The following is a 17,815-nucleotide window of genomic DNA, read 5'->3' on the forward strand; positions in this document are numbered from 1 at the left end:
GAACGGCCACCCCAGCCCATCAAAAGCCTTTTCGGCATCTAGACTAAGAAGTAATGCCTGCTCAGATCTCCGATTAATCAAATCAACCAGGCCCACCACATTTCTAGTATTGTCTCCACCCTGGCGACAAGGAATAAATCCAACCTGGTCCTTATGAATAAGGGCTGGAAGAAAGTCTAACGGCTAATACCTTAAAAAAAAGCTTAAGGTCAGAGTTAAGGAGGGCAATGGGCCGATAACTGGAGCAATCATGAGGATCCTTGCCAGGCATTGGTATCAGGGTGATAAGGGAGTGTAAAAAAACTGCAGGATCGCCTCCCCATCCAGGAAGGAATTGAAAAGAGGGACAAGTTTAGGCACTAGCAGAGACAAGAAAGTCTTATAGTACAGATAGGGGAAGCCATGCAGACAAGGAGAGTGACCAGCTGCGAGAGATTTAAGGACCTCCGAGATCTTCACTCCAGTAATAGGAGGATTAAGAACGTCCCGGTCCGCTCCCGAAAGAGAAGGTAATTCACACCAAGAGAGGTAGGCATCTAAGGCCGCCGCTCTCTCTTCCAGGTCAGATGGCAACTGGGAAGGGAGAGAGTAAAGATTAGTGTAATAGTCAACAAAAAAGAGATATCAGATGAGAGATATCAGCGGGATGGTAGTGGAGAACCCCAGAAGGATCCTTCAAAGCATAGGGGGATTGAGCAGCAACCCGGTCATTTAAACGTCTCGCCAGCATAGTGTGAGCCTTATTGCCTTTTTCGTAGAAGCGCTGCTTAGCATAAAGCAATTGCCTCTCAACTCTATGGAGAGCCAGGTCACTCAGTCGTGCCTGAGCCGCCACCAAGCCCTCAATGTTGAAACAGAAGGAGAAGACAGAAGGAGAACAGCAGGAGAGCCTCCAGACGAGCAATCTCCACTCGAAGTTCCCGGGAGCGAGTCAGAGCATCACGCTTGAGTCTGGCACCCAAAGCAATGCAATGGCCGCGGACCACAGATTTGTGAGCTTCCCAAAGGATAGCCTGAGAGGACACTGAACCTTCATTAGTGGCAAAGTAGTCAGTAATACACTGCTGAATCGACTCCAGGGAAGGTAGAGTTTTAAGGAGAGAGTCGTTCATTCTCCAATGACAAGACCTCAGAGAGGAAGGGGTAGAGGAAAAAGAGAGAAGAACAGGACAGTGGTCAGACCAGGAGATAGGATCCAGAGAAGTGACAGAGAGCATGCGCACCATCGGAAGATTCCCCAAAAAATAGTCAATACGCGTATGTAACTTGTGAGGGATGGCCAATCCGCCACAAATCGTAGCGCGAAGAGTTACGGATGAGACGTCGAAAAATCGAGGCGAGACACGGCTACACAGATGTAGGGGGAGCACTAGTAACAGAATGGCGGTCCAAGGATGGGGAGAAGATGAGATTGAATTCCCCACCCACTAACCATGCAGACGGGGGGTACCGCTGGAGTTTAGTAAAGACCCTATGCAGGAAAGGGATTTGTGAAGTGTTAGGTGCATAAACATTACAAAGCAAAAGTGAGACCCCACCTAGAGTACCTTCTAGTATGACAAACCGTCCCATATGATTAAGAAGGGAGGAAGAGACTTGAAGTGGGCAGGATCTAGAAACCAGAATAGCCACCCCAGCCATCTTCCTACCCGTGGTAGCTGAATAAGACTGAGGGAACAGTTGTTGAAGGAATTGGAAGGATCCAGAATGGTCAAAATGAGTCTCCTGAAGGAAAATTATGTTGGCATGTACGGATAATTTGCACCTGAATGGAAGGGGGTCCGCTCTGCTGGGGGAGAGAATCCTGGAAGGGGTGGCTGAGTATTTAACTAGGTGAGTGGGGGGAGGATAATAAAGCAAAGAAAGAAGACAGTGGGATGGATAGGTTAGAGAGGGGTCAGGACATAATGGTGGGTGGAAAGGAGTCCTGTGGGGGGAGGTTAAGAGCAGTGGATAAGGAGATCCATGGGTTACAAACCAGCCGTAAAAATAAATGTAGCCCGAAAAATTGTAATCCCAATAATTCAAAAAATTCCATTAGCCCCAATAACTCAATAACTACAATAAGCCCCATTAACTCAAAAAATACCATTAGCCCCAATAACTTAAATAACAACGTTAGACCCAATAACGCAAAAAATCCCATTAGCCCCAATAACTTAAATAATAACGTTAGACCCCTTATAACTCAAAAAATAACATTAACCCCAATAACTCTGAAAATCCCATTAGTGAGACTATATGTGTAAAACTTAATGGAAATGTAAAGTGTATGTTCACAAATGCCAGAAGCCTAGCAAATAAAATGGGGGAGCTTGAGGCCTTGATACTGGAGGAACATATTGATATAGTTGGGGTCACTGAGACATGGCTGGACTCCTCGCATGACTGGGCTGTTAATCTGCAGGGGTTTACATTGTTTCGCAAGAATAGAATGAACAGAAAAGGTGGTGGAGTCTGTATGTAAGAAGTGGTATGAAAGTCAGTGTGAACGATGCCATAGTGTGTGATGATTCTGAGGATGTGGAATCATTGTGGGTAGAATTACAAAAGGAGGGAAATATTGAAAAAATAGTATTTGGTGTAATCTACAGACCCCCTAATATCACTGAAGAGATAGAAGGTCGGCTGTATAAACAAATAGAGAGGGCCGCCCGGGCAGGTACAGTGGTAATAATGGGAGATTTTAACTATCCAGATATAGATTGGGGCCAGGGGCTGGCTAAAACTACAAAGGGGAGAAAATTCCTAAATTTATTGCAGGATAATTTTATGGGCCAGTTTGTGGAGGACCCAACAAGAAGTGATGCCTTGTTGGATCTGATCATTTTTAACAACGCAGAGCTGGTTGGTAATGTAACTGTGCGGGAAAACCTTGGTAATAGCGACCACAATATAGTTACTTTTGACTTAAAATGTAGAAAACAAAGACAGACGGGGAAGGCAAAAACATATAACTTTAAAAAGGCAAATTTCCCTGGGCTGAGGGCTGCACTACAGGACATAGACTGGGGGGAGGTGTTCTCAAATACTGATACAGAAGGTAAATGGGACATCTTTAAATCAACTCTAAATAACTATACAGCTAAATATATACCAAAGGGGAACAAATATAAACGATTAAAACTAAATCCTACATGGCTGACAAATGATGTTAAAAGAGCAATAAACAACAAAAAAAAATAGCCTTCAAAAAAATCAAATCTGATGGGTCAGCTATAACATTTAAACAGTACAAGGAGCTTAATAAAATCTGTAAAAATGTAATAAAAACAGCAAAAATTCAAAAAGAGAGATAGGTGGCCAAAGAAAGCAAAACTAATCCTAAATATTTATTTAGATATATAAATACAAAAAAAACAAGGACAGAGCATGTAGGACCCCTTAATAATGATAATGGGGAGGTTGTCACGGGCGATCAAGAGAAGGCGGAGCTATGGAAAAAGGAGCTGACATTGGCCAGGTCAGTGCTGGTAACACATCATATAATGTACTGAAGTGGCTTAATGTAGAGATGGTACAAGGTAAGTTAAGTAAAGTAAATGTAAGCAAATCTCCAGGGCCGGATGGACTACACCCAAGAGTTCTTAGAGAGGTAAGTTCAGTAATATCTGTACCCTTGTTCATGATATTTAGAGATTCTCTGGTGTCTGGTATTGTGCCAAGGGACTGGTGCAAGGCTAATGTGGTACCAATCTTCAAGAAGGGCTCTAGGTCTTCGCCAGGCAGTTATAGACCGGTAAGTCTAACATGCATTGTGGGGAAATTGTTTGAAGGACTTATAAGGGATTACATACAGGAATACATAGGAGATTGTAGTATTATAAGTGATAGCCAGCATGGGTTTACTAAGGATAGAAGTTGTCAAACCAATCTAATTTGCTTTTATGAAGAAGTAAGTAGAAGCCTTGACAGGGGAATGGCTGTGGATATAGTGTTTCTGGATTTTCCCAAAGCGTTTGATACTGTCCCTCACAGACGTCTGACAGGTAAGTTAAGGTCTTTGGGCTTGGAAACTTTAGTTTGTAACTGGATTGAACACTGGCTCATGGATCGTACCCAGAGAGTGGTGGTCAATGATTCGTACTCTGGTCCCCGATAATTAGTGGTGTACCCCAAGGTTCAGTACTGGGCCCGCTGTTGTTTAATTTATTTATCAATGATATAGAGGATGGCATTAACAGCTCTGTTTCTATCTTTGCAGATGACACCAAGCTTTGTAGCACGGTACAGTCTATAGAGGATGTGCATAAGTTACAAGATGACTTGGATAGACTAAGTGTCTGGGCATTCACTTGGCAAATGAGGTTCAATGTGGATAAATCTAAAGTTATGCATCTGGGTACTAATAACCTGCATGCATCGTATGTCTTAGGGGGGATTAAACTGACAGAGTCACTGGTAGAGAAGGATCTGGGTGTACTTGTAGATCACAGACTACAGAATAGCAAGCAATGTCAGGCTGCTGCTTCCAAAGCCGGCAGGATATTGTCATGTATAAAAAGAGGCATGGACTCAAGGGACAGGGACATAATACTCCCCCTTTATAAAGCATTGGTACGGCCTCACTTGGAATATGCTGTTCAGTTTTGGTCGCCTGTTCATAAAAGGGACACTGCGGAGTTGGAAAGGGTGCAGAGACGCGCGACTAAACTAAAATGGGGCATGGAACATCTTAGCTATGAGGAGCGATTAAAGGAGTTACAATTGTTTAGTCTTGAGAAGAGACGTTTAAGGGGGGATATGATAAACGTATATAAGTATATAAATGGCCCATACAAAAAATATGGAGAAAAACTGTTCCAGGTTAAACCCCCCCCCCAAAGGACGAGGGGGCACTCCCTTCGTCTGGAGAAGAAAAGGTTTAGTCTAAAGGGGCGACACATCTTCTTTACCGTGAGGACTGTGAATTTATGGAACGGTCTATCTCAGGAACTGGTCACAGCAGGAACAATTAACAGCTTTAAAACAGGGTTATATACATTCCTGGAACAAAATAACATTAATGCTTATGCAGAATTATAAAACTACATCCCTTCCCCTTATCCCCTTACACCCTTCACTTCAATTCCCTGGTTGGACTTGATGGACGTATGTCTTTTTTCAACCATACTAACTATGTAATTATGTAAACCAATCAACTTCCTTTGCAGTAGGCGCCGTTTGGTAGGGGAATTAAGCCCCTTAACATTCAGGGAGACGCACTTAACCATGGCGGATGAGAGAAGAAAAAGAAATAGCTAATAAGAAGCATACTCACAAAAACAGTCCGGGGGGGACACAGCGGGCTGCACAGAGCCCTCCATGGGAACCAGAAAAGAGCAGAGACCAGCAACTACACGGACAGGAGGAGGCAACCGAAGGCGGGGAAAAAAAGGAGAAGAGGGGAGGGAAGAAAAGACAAAAAAGGACAAAACAAGAAGAGACAAAAAGGGAAAACAAACAGACCACGACCGGAAAGGACACCACAAAACAAATAAACAATACTAAAAAAAAAATAAACCATTGACCAAAAAGCCAATGCGGAGGCCAGGACCACTGAAGTGGACCATGGTCAAAAGCATAAGCAGACCATTGCCACAGCCTCTAGAGGGAATATAGAAGGAGACCAACAAAAAACAAACCACCAAAAAGGCAAACACCCAACTCCAAGGCTGTGGCAAGAGAGCAAATAATACAAAAACCCACAGGTGACCAAAAAATGCTAAAACACTAAAGAGGCAAAAATGTCCAAGAAGAAGCATCAGTGCGGGCCCCACAGTCAGGAGAGGAGTCCAACCAGGAATATCTCTAAGCAATCAAGGACATCTAAGCAATATCTCAAGGGGGAAGTCGACAGGGTGTCCCCAGGGTTGGAGGAGAGGACCTCCGCTGGGATCCAGGCTGACGGACCCAGACTGGTTGCCAAACTGGCGGCAATGGAGGTGGGGGAGAGATGAGGTCCCAGTCAGTCAGTTTAGGGAACGGCAGGTCCAAGGCAGTGCAGAAGGCCTGAAGATTGGAGAAGGAGCGGAGAACAGCGGAGTGTCCCTCTTGACTAGCATTCAATCCAAACGGGAAAGTCCATCTATACGGCACATGGTGAGGACTTCCAGAAGTGGCTGCAGCAGTCGTCGTTTCCTGAGAGTCAGCCAGGACAGATCCTGGTAGAGTTGAACCGGGGCCCATTCGAAGTCAAAGTTGCGCAGAAATCTAGCTTTAGCCATGATGGCCTTCTTGACTTGGTAAACATGCACACAACAAATGAAATCACGAGGAGCACCCGTAGCAGATTTAGGGCCCTGTCCAGCTTGATCTTGTGGGACGGAGGCTCCCCGAGAATAAGATTAAAGATGGTTTCCAACATAACAAATAAGTCCTCCTCACGGGTGGCCTCCGGCAGGCCTCTCACTCTGATATTATTACGTCTCCCTCTGTTATCAAGGTCTAACTGCAGGTCCCAAGATACACTGATGGGGGGGGGGGGCGATGTGGGAGAGCCGGCCCTGTAATGGCGGACTCCTGGGATGGGGATGAAGCAGGTGGGAGGTTCCAGAGTCGCTGGAGGGCACCAGAGGCTGGGAGAGACAAGCGGGCAGGTGCAGAGGTATTCCGGGATCGGCAGGAATTCTTCCCCATGAGGCAGGGTCACCAGGGTGGGTTTATAGCCAAAGTAGAGCCAGTGGAGCAGGAGCCTCTTCAGCACACGGCCATCTTAGTCGGCGCCAAGCCACGCCCTCCAGTTCCCATATATGTTTTCAATGTGAAAACCGTACAGAGCTGTATTGAAAACCGTATGCATTGACTCTCCATTGAAAACAGCAAGCCAAACGATGCATCCATTTTGCGTTTTGTATGGTTTTGGCAGTTTTTTCCCCGTACCCAAAACCGTTGCCTACCACGGTTTTTGGTCTGGTGAAAAACCGTATTAACCCCTTAAGGACCCTTGACGTACGCGTACGTCATGACACCCTGGTACTTAAGGACCCACGACGTACGCGTACGTCATGGACAATTCCGGCCCCCGCCGCGCGCCGGGTGGGGATCGGACCGGGATGCCTGCTGAAATCATTCAGCAGGCATTCCGTGCAAAGGCCCAGGGGGGTCATCAGACCCCCCATGTCGGCGATCGCGGCAAATCGCAAGTGAATTCACACTTGCGATTTGCACGATTCCGGGTCATTACGGGTCTATGGTGACCCGGAATAGAAGGGGGATCGCTGGTGTCCATGACACCCACAACCCCCCTGAAGAGATAGGAGTGAGGTGGCAGGGGTGCCACCCCTCCTATCCCTGCTATTGGTGGTCTAGACGCGACCACCAATAGCAGATCGGGGGCGGGGGGGGGGGGTTTTTACTTTCGTTTTCCCCATCCTGCCCACCCACAATAGGCGGGGCAGGACGGGGAAACCCGACAGGGACCGGCGCTGAAGATCCACTTACCGATCCGGAGGCTGCGGGTGACGGAGATCAGCGCGCGGCGAGGGAGATCGGCAGGCGTCGTCGTCGTGCGGCTGGATCCTACGGAAGCCGGTGAGTTGCCTAGCGACATCTGGAGGGTACAGTCTGAGACCACTAGATAGTGGTCTCTAACTGTAGCCCTCCAGATGTTTCAAAACTACAACTCCCAGCATGCCCAGACAGCTGTTTGGGCATGCTGGAATATGTAGTTTTGCAACAGTTGAAGGGCTACAGTTTGAGACCACTATATAGTGGTCCCTAAACTGTAGCCCTCCAGATCTTGCAAAACTACAACTCCTAGCATGCCCAAACAGCTGTTTGCTGTCCGGGCATGCTGGGATTTGTAGTTTTGCAATAGCTGGAGGACCACAGTTTGGAGATCACTTTGCAGTGGTCTCTGAAACTGTAGCCCTCCAGATGTTACAAAACTGCAAATCCCAGAATGCCCAAACAGCTGTCTAGGCATGCTGGGAGTTGTAGTTGCGTACCTCCAGCTGTTGCATAACTACATCTCCCAGTATGCCCTTTGGTGATCAGTACATGCTGGGAGTTGTAGTTTTGCAACAGCTGGAGGCACACTGGTTGGAAAATACTGAGTTAAATAACAGAACCTAACTGAAGGTCTTCTAACCAGTGTGCCTCCAGCTGTTGCAAAACTACAACTCCCAGCATGCACGGTCTGTCAGTACATGCTGGGAGTTGTAGTTTTGAAACAGCTGGAGGTTTTCCCCCCCAGGTGAACGTACAGGGTACATTCACACGGGCAGGTTTACAGTAAGTTTCTTGCTTCAAGTTTGGGCTGCGGCAAATTTTTTGCCGCAGCGCAAACTCCTAGTGGGAAACTTACTGTAAGATGCCAGTGCGAATGTACCCTAAAAACACTACACTACCACATAATAAAGGGTAAAACACTACATATATACCCCTTACACTGTCCCCCCAATAAAAAATAAAAACGTATTGTACGGCAGTGTTTCCAAAACGGAGCCTCAAGCTGTTGCAAAACAACAACTCCCAGCATTTCTGGACAGCCACTGACTGTCCAGGCATGCTGGAAGTTTAGCAACAGCTGGAGGCACCCTGTTTGGGAATCACTGGCGTAGAATACCCCTATGTCGACCCCTATGCAATCCCCAATTTAGTCCTCAAATGCGCATGGCGCTCTCTCACTTCAGAGCCCTGTAGTATTTCAAGGAAACAGGTTAGGGCCACATATGGGGTATCTCCGTACTCGGGAGAAATTGCACTACAAATTTTGGGGGGCTTTTTCTCCTTTTACCCCTTATGAAAAGGAAAAGTTGGGGGCTACACCAGCTTGTTAGTGTAAAAAAATAAACATTTTTACACTAACATGCTGGTGTTGCCCCATACTTTTTATTTTCACAAGCGTTAAAAGGAAAAAAGACCCCCAAAACTTGTAACGCAATTTCTTCTGAGTACGGAAATACCCCATATGTAGGCGTAAAATGCTCTGCGGGCGCACAACAAGGCTCAGGAGTGAGAGCGCACATGTACATTTGAGGCCTAAATTGGTGATTTGCACAGGGGTGGCCGATTTTACTGCGGTTCTGACATAAACGCAAAAAAATAAATACCCACATGTGACCCCATTTTGGAAACTACACCCCTCATGGAATGTAATAAGGGTACAGTGAGCATTTACGCCCCACAGGTGTCTGACAGATTTTTGGAACAGTGGTACGTGAAAATGAAAAATGTAATTTTTCATTTGCACAGCCCACTGTTCCAAAGATCTGTCAAACGCCAGTGGGGTTTAAATACTCACTGTACCCCTTATTAAATTCTGTAAGGGGTGTAGTTTCCAAAATAGGATCACATGTGGGGGGTCCACAGTTCTGGCACCACGGGGGGCTTTGTAAACACACATGGCCCCTGACTTCCGAACAATTTTTTTCCCAAAAGCTCAATGGCGCTCCTCCTCTTCTGAGCATTGTAGTGCGCCAGCAGAGCACTTGACGTCCACACATGGGGTATTTCCATACTAAGAAGAGATGGGGTTTCAAATTTTGGGGGGCATTTTGTCCAATTACCCCTTGTATAAATTTTAAATTTGAGGGAAAACTAGCATTTTAGTGGAAAAAAAAAAATCATTTACACATCCAACTTTCACGAAAAGTCGTCAAACACCTGTGGGGTGTTAAGGCTCACTGGTCCCCTTGTTACGTGCCTTGAGGGGTGTAGTTTCCAAAATAGTTTGCCATGTTGTTTTTTTTTTGCTGTTCTGGCACCATAGGGGCTTCCTAAATGTGACATGCCCCCCAAAAACCATTTCAGAAAAACTCACTCTCCAAAATCCCACTGTCGCTTCTTCCCTTTTGAGCCCTCTACTGCGCCCGCCGAACACTTGACATACACATATGAGGTATTTTCTTACTCGAGAGAAATTGGGTTACACATTTTAGGAAGATTTCTCTCCTTTTACCCCTTGCAAAAATTCAATAACTGGGTCTACAAGAACATGCGAGTGTAAAAAAATGAAGATTTTGAATTTTCTCCTTCAATTTGCTGCTATTCCTGTGAAACACCTAAAGGGTTAACAAACCTTTTGAATGTCATTTTGAATACTTTGAGGGGTGCAGTTTTTATAATGGGGTCATTTGTGGGGTATTTCTAATAAGAAGGCCCTTCAAATCCACTTCAAAACAGAACTGGTCCCTGAAAAATTTCGATTTAGAAAATGTTGTGAAAAATCGGAAAATTGCTGTTATACTTTGAAGCCCTCTGATGTCTTCCAAAAGTAAAAACATGTCAACTTTATGATGAAAACATAAAGTAGACATATTGTATATGTGAATCAATATATAATTTATTTGGAATATTCATTTTCCTTATAAGCAGAGAGCTTCAAAGTAAATAAAATTAAAAATTTTCAATTTTTTCATCAAATTTTTCACCAAGAAATGATGCAAGTATCGACAAAATTTTACCATTAACATAAAGTAGAATATGTCACGAAAAAAAATATCTCGGAATCAGAATGAAAGGTAAAAGCATCCCAGAGTTATTAATGTTTAAAGTGACAGTGGTCAGATGTGCAAAAAATGGCCGTGTCCTACAGTGAAAATTGGCTGGGTCCTTAAGGGGTTAAACCCTATACGTTTTTTGGGAGTCAATGGGAACCGTACAGAACCGTTTGTGAGTACGGTTCCATCCGATTTGCACCATATGGTTTTTGACTTTTGCACAGATTTATTTCTTGGAATTTATATAAAAAAAGTTAAACTTTATTCATAATGGAGTGAAAAGTTAAAAACGTATACGTTTTTTTCTTAAAAAACGGATGCAACCGGACATCATTTTTCAAACCCTATACGGTTTTTAACTATATATGGCTTAAAATTTGTACACACGTTTTGATACAGTTTAGTCCAGTTTTGAGGAATCCGTTTTTCAACAAAAACCTGATACAGGAACTGTATTGCAAAAACGTGGTGTAAATGCACCCTAATCTCCCACTGCCTCTCTGGTGAGGCTCGTGGTACAGGTAATATTTCAAGGAATATTAACTTGGAGGTTCTTTCCTTCAGCTTGCAGCCTAAGTCCCTGAAATCATTTTTAAGGACACTCCACCTACCTCTTATTTTGCCATTGGTGTCAATGTGAACCATGACTGCTGGGTCTTCTCCAGCCCCTCCCAGCAACCGGTCAACTCGATTCATGATGTGCCGAACTCGAGCACCAGATAGACAACACACTGTTCGGTGATCCCGGTCTTTGTGACAGATCGCCCTGTCTGTCCCCCTAATAACAGAGTCCCCCACTACCAGTACCTGTCTGGCCTGCCCAGCACTCCTCCCTCCCTCTTTACTGGAGCAGACACCCCCCTGGTGGTCAGAGGCAGTATCTTGCTACAGCATCACTAACTCTGAACTAACATCCCCTCATATACCAACCGGCAAAACTTGTTGGGGTGTAAGATCAGGACTAGCCTCCCTGACACTTTTCCCTCTACCCCGTTTTCTAACTATAACCCAGCTAGCTGCCTGACTGTCCTGCACCTCCATCCCACTATCCTCTTCCACCTCTACCCCACAGAGTGCCCGCTCAGTACCCAGCAGACTCCTCTCCATGTTGTCAATACATCTCAGTCTTGCCAGATGCTCCTCAGGATCCAGGATCTGGGTTTCCAAATGAACAACCCGCACAACAATATGCACCCTCCAACTGCTGTTCAAGGATTGCATACATTGACCAAGATGTACACTGGATAGCATTGTCAAACATGGAGTCATAATATCAGTATAATGGGTTTAACACAATAATATCAGTGTGAGAGCACAGAATAAGTGGGGGCACAGGAGGGGTATAATATCAGTCCAGGGGCACAGAAGGGGTAAAAAATCAGTGTGTAGCACAGAATAAAAATGCCTTTATTTATTTAACGCCCACATATTCTGCAGAGCTGTACACAGTTTGTTATCACTCAGGTTGCTCCCTGCCCCCATTGGGGATCACAATCTAAATTCCTAATTCACCTATCAATATGTTTTTGGAGTGTGGGAGGAAATCCATGTAAACAAGAGGAGAACATACAAACTCCTTGTAGATGTTGGTCTTGGTGGCATACTAGCTGTACACTAGGGCTCTGCAGACCATATAAGTGATTACAGATACATCCAGTGACTCTTTTCTATCTGGCCCAGACAGCCATGAAGACTTTTCCTGGTCAAAACTTGTCTCTTCAGAATCTGCTGACAAAAATGTTGTGTTCCTGTATCCAGCACAATCCTCAGTTAGTCCCCTTCTGTGCCCCCATACTGCCCCCAGTATTATGCTTCAATACTGCCACATATAGTACTTAGGCCCCCTCGGTGCCCACATAAAGTAGTTGGCTCCCATATAGTAGTAGCCCAATGAAAAAAACCAATACCCTTCTCTAATCATTTTTCCGCAGCTATCGGTGCTCTTCTCCCCGCGGCTCCAACTCTCTGAGCTCCCTATACAGACAGCGCCATACAGAGATGCTGCCTACACCGGAAGTCATGGCTACAGCGATAGGACGGAGCCGCCAGTGTAATACATACAAAATCAATAGCCACGCTTGTTGGGGGATCAGGGACATGTGTCCCCTGCAGACCAGGTCACAGTCACACCCCCTTTCCACTGCGATCCTTACGTCCTGCACATAGGTATATTTCATGTCTATATTCCAGCTGTATTCTGCATCCATATTATAAATGTGTTATCTCCCATAACTGAGTCACAGGTTTGGCTGAATGGAGGAACATACAGCAGAAAAGAGACAGGACACAGAGCTTAAAGAATTCCACAAAACATTGTTGCTGCCGCTGACTGGGTAAAATTTGTTCTCTGCATTTAGTGGCTACTACTCACCTGGATGGTTACCTTTAGGGATGTCCTCCTTATACTGCTCATCACCGCTCACATCTGTCTCCTCTTCTTCTTCCTCTATGTCTGCAGCGTTAATGTAGAATGGATCTTTTCCTATAAGAATGTCCTCCATATACTGATCATCACAGCACACATCTGTATTTTCTTCTTCCTTTACATCTTTAGCATTAATATAGATCAGATCTTTCCCTGTAGGAATGTCCTCCATATACTTCTCATCACCGCTCACATCTGTATTTTCTTCTTCCTTTATAACTTTAGCATTAACATAGATTGGATCTTTCCCCGTAGGAATGTCCTCCATATACTTCTCATCAATGCTTCCATCTGTATTTTCTTCTTCTCCCTTTGTGTCTGTAGAGTTAATATAGATCAGATTTTTCCCAGTAGGAATGTCCTTCCTATACTGCTCATCACTGCTCACATCTGTCTCCTCTTCTTCCTTTATGTCTGCAGCGTTAATATAGATTGGATCTTTTACTGTAGGAATGTCCTCCATATGCTGATCATCACCGCTCACATCTTTCTCTTCTTCGTTTATGTCTGTGGCATCAATATAGATCAGATCTTTCCCTGCAGGAATGATCTCCTTATACTGCTCATCACCGATCACATCTTTCTTTTCTTTTTTTATGTCAGTAGCATTAATATAGATCAGATCTTTCCCTGTTGGAATGTTTTCCTTATACTGCTCATCACCGCTCCAATCTGTCTTTGGAACATTAATATTGTTCATATCTTCTCCCTGAATGATAAGATGTGGAAGAAACATTGTTAAAGTCATCAGACAGTAAAAGTAATGTTGAATGTTTTATATGAGCAGAAAAGATCATTAATTATTACACAGACCAAAAATAACAAAATTAGTTATCTTAGCCCCATTAATACAATGTTCCCCCATGTTTATAAACAGGGGAGGTTACATTAAGGATGGAGCGGCCAGTGTGATGCATACACAATCAAAAGCCATGCTCATTCGGGGATCAGGGACTTGCGGGCCAGGTCACAGTCACACCCCCTTTCTACCGTAATCCTTACATTCATGCACATTACTAAGAGCGCATTTAGCGCTTGAAACGCGTTACTTGTATCCTCCTTGTCTTATGGATTAAAATTCTTTTATCTGCACGAGCTGGATCCATCTCCCTCTGTTATTCCTGCACATAGGTATATTTCCTGCCCATATTACACCTGTATTCTGCATCTATATTATAATTCTATTATCTTCCATAACTGAACGGTCACTGGTTTGGCTGAAGGAGGAACATACAGCAGAAAAGAGACAGGACACAGAGCTTAAAGAATTCTACTAAACATTTAAGTGGAAAAGATCACCCAAAATTTTTAAATCTGACTGGAAATAGAGATGGTGCCATAAGGGATATCCTGCAGGATTCTGACAATCAAACTTACGTGTTAATATATTCCATACAGATTTCAGAGACCATGAAAGGCCATAAAGCTTCACCTGTTTGGAGCCCCACCTGGAGGATGCCTCTTTTGTACGCTAGTCCTGATGAGGAAGAAGGGGCTACACTGCAACAATCCTTCAGGTTAGGGTTAGGAGACTATCGCGCATTAAATTATTCCCAGTTTCTAACTTCCATGTCAGGGAAATGCCCCTGGAGATGATCTATTTCACACTCAGAGACCAGTGACATCCCCCGTGGCTATCTATTTAGATAGGTGGTTTGACCAAGGATCCAGTCATGATTCTGCTGAGAGCCAAGATGGATGATAAAGTTCTGCCCAATTGAGTCCACCTTCTCCATGGGAAGAGAAAGAGGATCTGGAACATTCAGGCCTTAGGAAAAAGGTGCCTGAGTTAGCGCTCTTGTGCAAACCATTGATGAAGGCCGATCCGTCTCCTGGAAGTGGAGGACAATGCAGAAAGGCCCTGAGGAGATTGTTAAGGAGGATTCATATCCTTGAGGGGACTGCTTAAAATGCAGAAAATCAGGGCATATTCAGCGGGGTTGCCCCACAAGTTCATTGCAGGTAGATGTGGAGGTGGCTACCGAACTTGAGGAGACCAAATGACCATGTCTTAAAAGGGAAGAAAAAAACACACCTACACAAAGATTATCTGTAGGGGCCCAGATTGACCCCAAACCCTTGATACACTTGCAAGTGGAAGGAATTCATGCTTCAGCTTTGCTAGATACAGGATCCCAAGTCACCATCATTTATAAAGATTTCTATAATCGTCATTTGAAACACATTCCCAAGAAACCTGCAGGAGTTCTTCAGTTATGGGGAATGGGATCTCAAGCTCAACTGTGGAGGATGAATAAGAGAGACTATAACAATTCCCCAGCTAAACTCCACCCTACCTGACAGAAGTGGGAGATGTATTGTTACCTCTGCTGATGGAGGTCAGCCCTGCTCTAGAAAAAGAGTGCCATCGACTAGCCCTAGAAACAAAACCAGGGTCATGCCACTATTCAGGGAAAGAACCTGTATTTATGAGCCATAACCTCCATGCACCATGAAATGTTGGGGGGAAGCAGACAATACCTTATTGAGTAACTGCCTGAAGAGGATCAGAAGAAGGGATGGACTGTCATACCTGAGGTAAAAGATTGGCGCAAAAATTGGTGTAAGAGTTTTCCTGTGATGATACAGAATCGAACACTTGTGGAAGTCCAGATCGATCGTCTTTAGACCAAGTTTTGTCTATCGTGTCTATGAGTGCAGAACAGAAGGATCATGTTAAAGCACTGGTAGATTTTGACCTAAAAGATTCGCCTCTACCACAGCAGTGGAAAGGCGGCCTTCATTCTCAACCAGCTACCCGAGAGTAAGTTTTCTCCAGAGAAGAAATTGATATGGGGCATTCCAAAAGTGCCACTAATGCTATAAGACTTTCTGACCCTGCCCCTTTCAGAGAAAGATCAAGAAGAATAATGTGGAAGATGTCTGGGACTTACCCCAACAGATGGAAGGAGCTGACATCATCAAAGAATCTAGAAGTTCCTATGCATCACCCATTATGGTAGTGAGGAAAAAGAACGATGTGGTCCAGCTATGTGTGCACTACAAGAGGACTGTGCTAGATCAGTACATGTTGTCACAGATAGAAGATCTGCTGAACGCCCTCTTAGGCAGCCAGTATTGTGCTTGACCTGAGGTCTGGGTATTATCAGGTACCCATGAAGAAAGAGGATAAGAAGACATTATTCATCTGTCCATTGGGATTATACCAGTTTACCAGAATGCCCAAAGGAGGCACAGGAGCTCCTGCTACGTTTAAGAAACTGATGGAGAAAACTGTGTGAGAAATTAACCACATTGTATTTGGGAACACACCAGAAGAGCATGAATAGAGATTGCTGAAGGTGTTGGATCGGCTTCAAGCAATCAAAGCTATCAAAAGACAAATGTTGACTTCTGTTACATATGTAGGGCACGTTGTCTCTGCAAAAGGAATAGCCACGGACCCCGCTAAGATTGAAGCAGTGTTAAACTGCCCGAGACTACCTCTGAGATACAGGGTGCTAAAGCGCCACATCCTAAACATCTCGTTGGAAAGTAATGGACTTCAGGATGTGAAGAGGCCTTCTTAGCAATGAATAAGAGACTAACAGAAGCTATGCAGACCCTGAAAAAACCTATGTCCTCCTTGTGGATGCCAGTATGAAAGGCCTAGGGGCTGTTCTGCACCAACGTTATCCAGAAGGATTAAGACAGTGGCTTACACAAAAAATCTTACGGTTGCCAAAAAGAATGATCCAGTCCACAATTTGGAATTGATGACACTCAAGTGGGCCATTGTGGACAAGCTGCATGACTATTTATATGGAGCAATGTTTGACGTAAGGACTGATAATAATCCACTTACCTACATCCAGACTACAGCCAAGCTGGATGCCACAGGACATAGGTGCTTGGCTGAATGGTCAAATTACAGTTTCAGCCTGATATACAAGCAGGATTCCAAGAATGTCAGTCCTGCTCTACAAGACAAAGAAGTGGGAAGAAATTCCTAGATCTGGGTGGGAACTCTTTGTCAAAAATATGTAGTGACTCAGGACCAAGAGGATACACTCCATCAGTCACTCCTCAGAAGCAGTGCCAGAGGTATTCAAACTCCAGTCATGCTTTAACAGTGGTCCAGCACAACCCTGGAAGACAAGAGGAAGGCCCAGTCACAGTACTGGTATAAAGGGCAGTTCTTGGGGGAGGGGGGTTGTCGTGGTGCGGCACCAAAGGAGATGGTAGCACACTAGGTTTGCTCCCGCGGCCGCAAACTAGCTTGGATATGCCAGTGTCCCTTCATTATTACATAGGGAGAACCTCCTGGCACCGTCTAAAGCCTTCCTCTACTGCCCGGCAGTCTTCCGCCCCACCTGAGAACATTGTGCGCTTCCTGAGGATGCCTTTAGGCCTCCATACCTGTCTGTCTGCCATTACGGGCCCTGCACAAGGCTTGCGGACTCGCTCCCGGGGTCCCGCTTCCAGCCGGGCTGCCGACTCGCCTGCGCTCCAGCCGACAGCAGCAGAGGACTCGCAAGACTCATTGCAGCTGCTGCCTGCTACCTCAGCAACTCAACCTCCTCTCTGTGTGGTGGACCGGACGCCTTCTCTTTGCTCCGCAGCTGTGCTCCCAGGGCTTCCTGCTGATGATGCTGCTCCTGCCAGAGCGTGTGACTGTGTTCCTGCCAGCCCAGACTCTCTGGTGAGTGACTCTCTTGGCCTGCATGCCTGGGACTCCAGCCCTTAGGGTGCCTCTCTGAAGTTCTCCTCACAGGGGATTCTGACCATCTCCCCCATCTTATGCCTCACTGGTCCAGAGGTCATCCTCCTCCTGCTTGCAGGTGCCCTCAGCTGGTCCTCCTGCCCCTGGACCCCTCTCACCTGAGCCTCCTGCTAGGGGGTCTGTATTCCTGCCTCAGTGTGGCACTGGACTGAGCTCTATGATCCCCCCCCCCCCTCTTACTGCACCCGAAGCTCCTCTCCAACAGCACCATTTTGCCTGCCTCACCTAAACCTCAGAGAATTA

At 45.3% G+C, this 17,815-nt stretch overlaps 1 protein-coding gene across 1 annotated transcript in view; it reads right to left on the minus strand.

Moving 5' to 3' along the window:
• The window catches only part of LOC130300591 (oocyte zinc finger protein XlCOF7.1-like), a 110,775-nt gene that overhangs the window by 72,867 nt on the left and 20,093 nt on the right, over nucleotides 1-17,815 (minus strand). The window contains 1 exon segment of the mRNA XM_056551561.1: nucleotides 12,796-13,558. Coding sequence (XP_056407536.1) covers nucleotides 12,796-13,549 — 754 coding nt within the window. The 5' untranslated portion in view covers nucleotides 13,550-13,558.

Source organism: Hyla sarda, chromosome 1 (genome assembly GCF_029499605.1).
Source record: "Hyla sarda isolate aHylSar1 chromosome 1, aHylSar1.hap1, whole genome shotgun sequence".
Taxonomy (NCBI): domain Eukaryota; kingdom Metazoa; phylum Chordata; class Amphibia; order Anura; family Hylidae; genus Hyla; species Hyla sarda.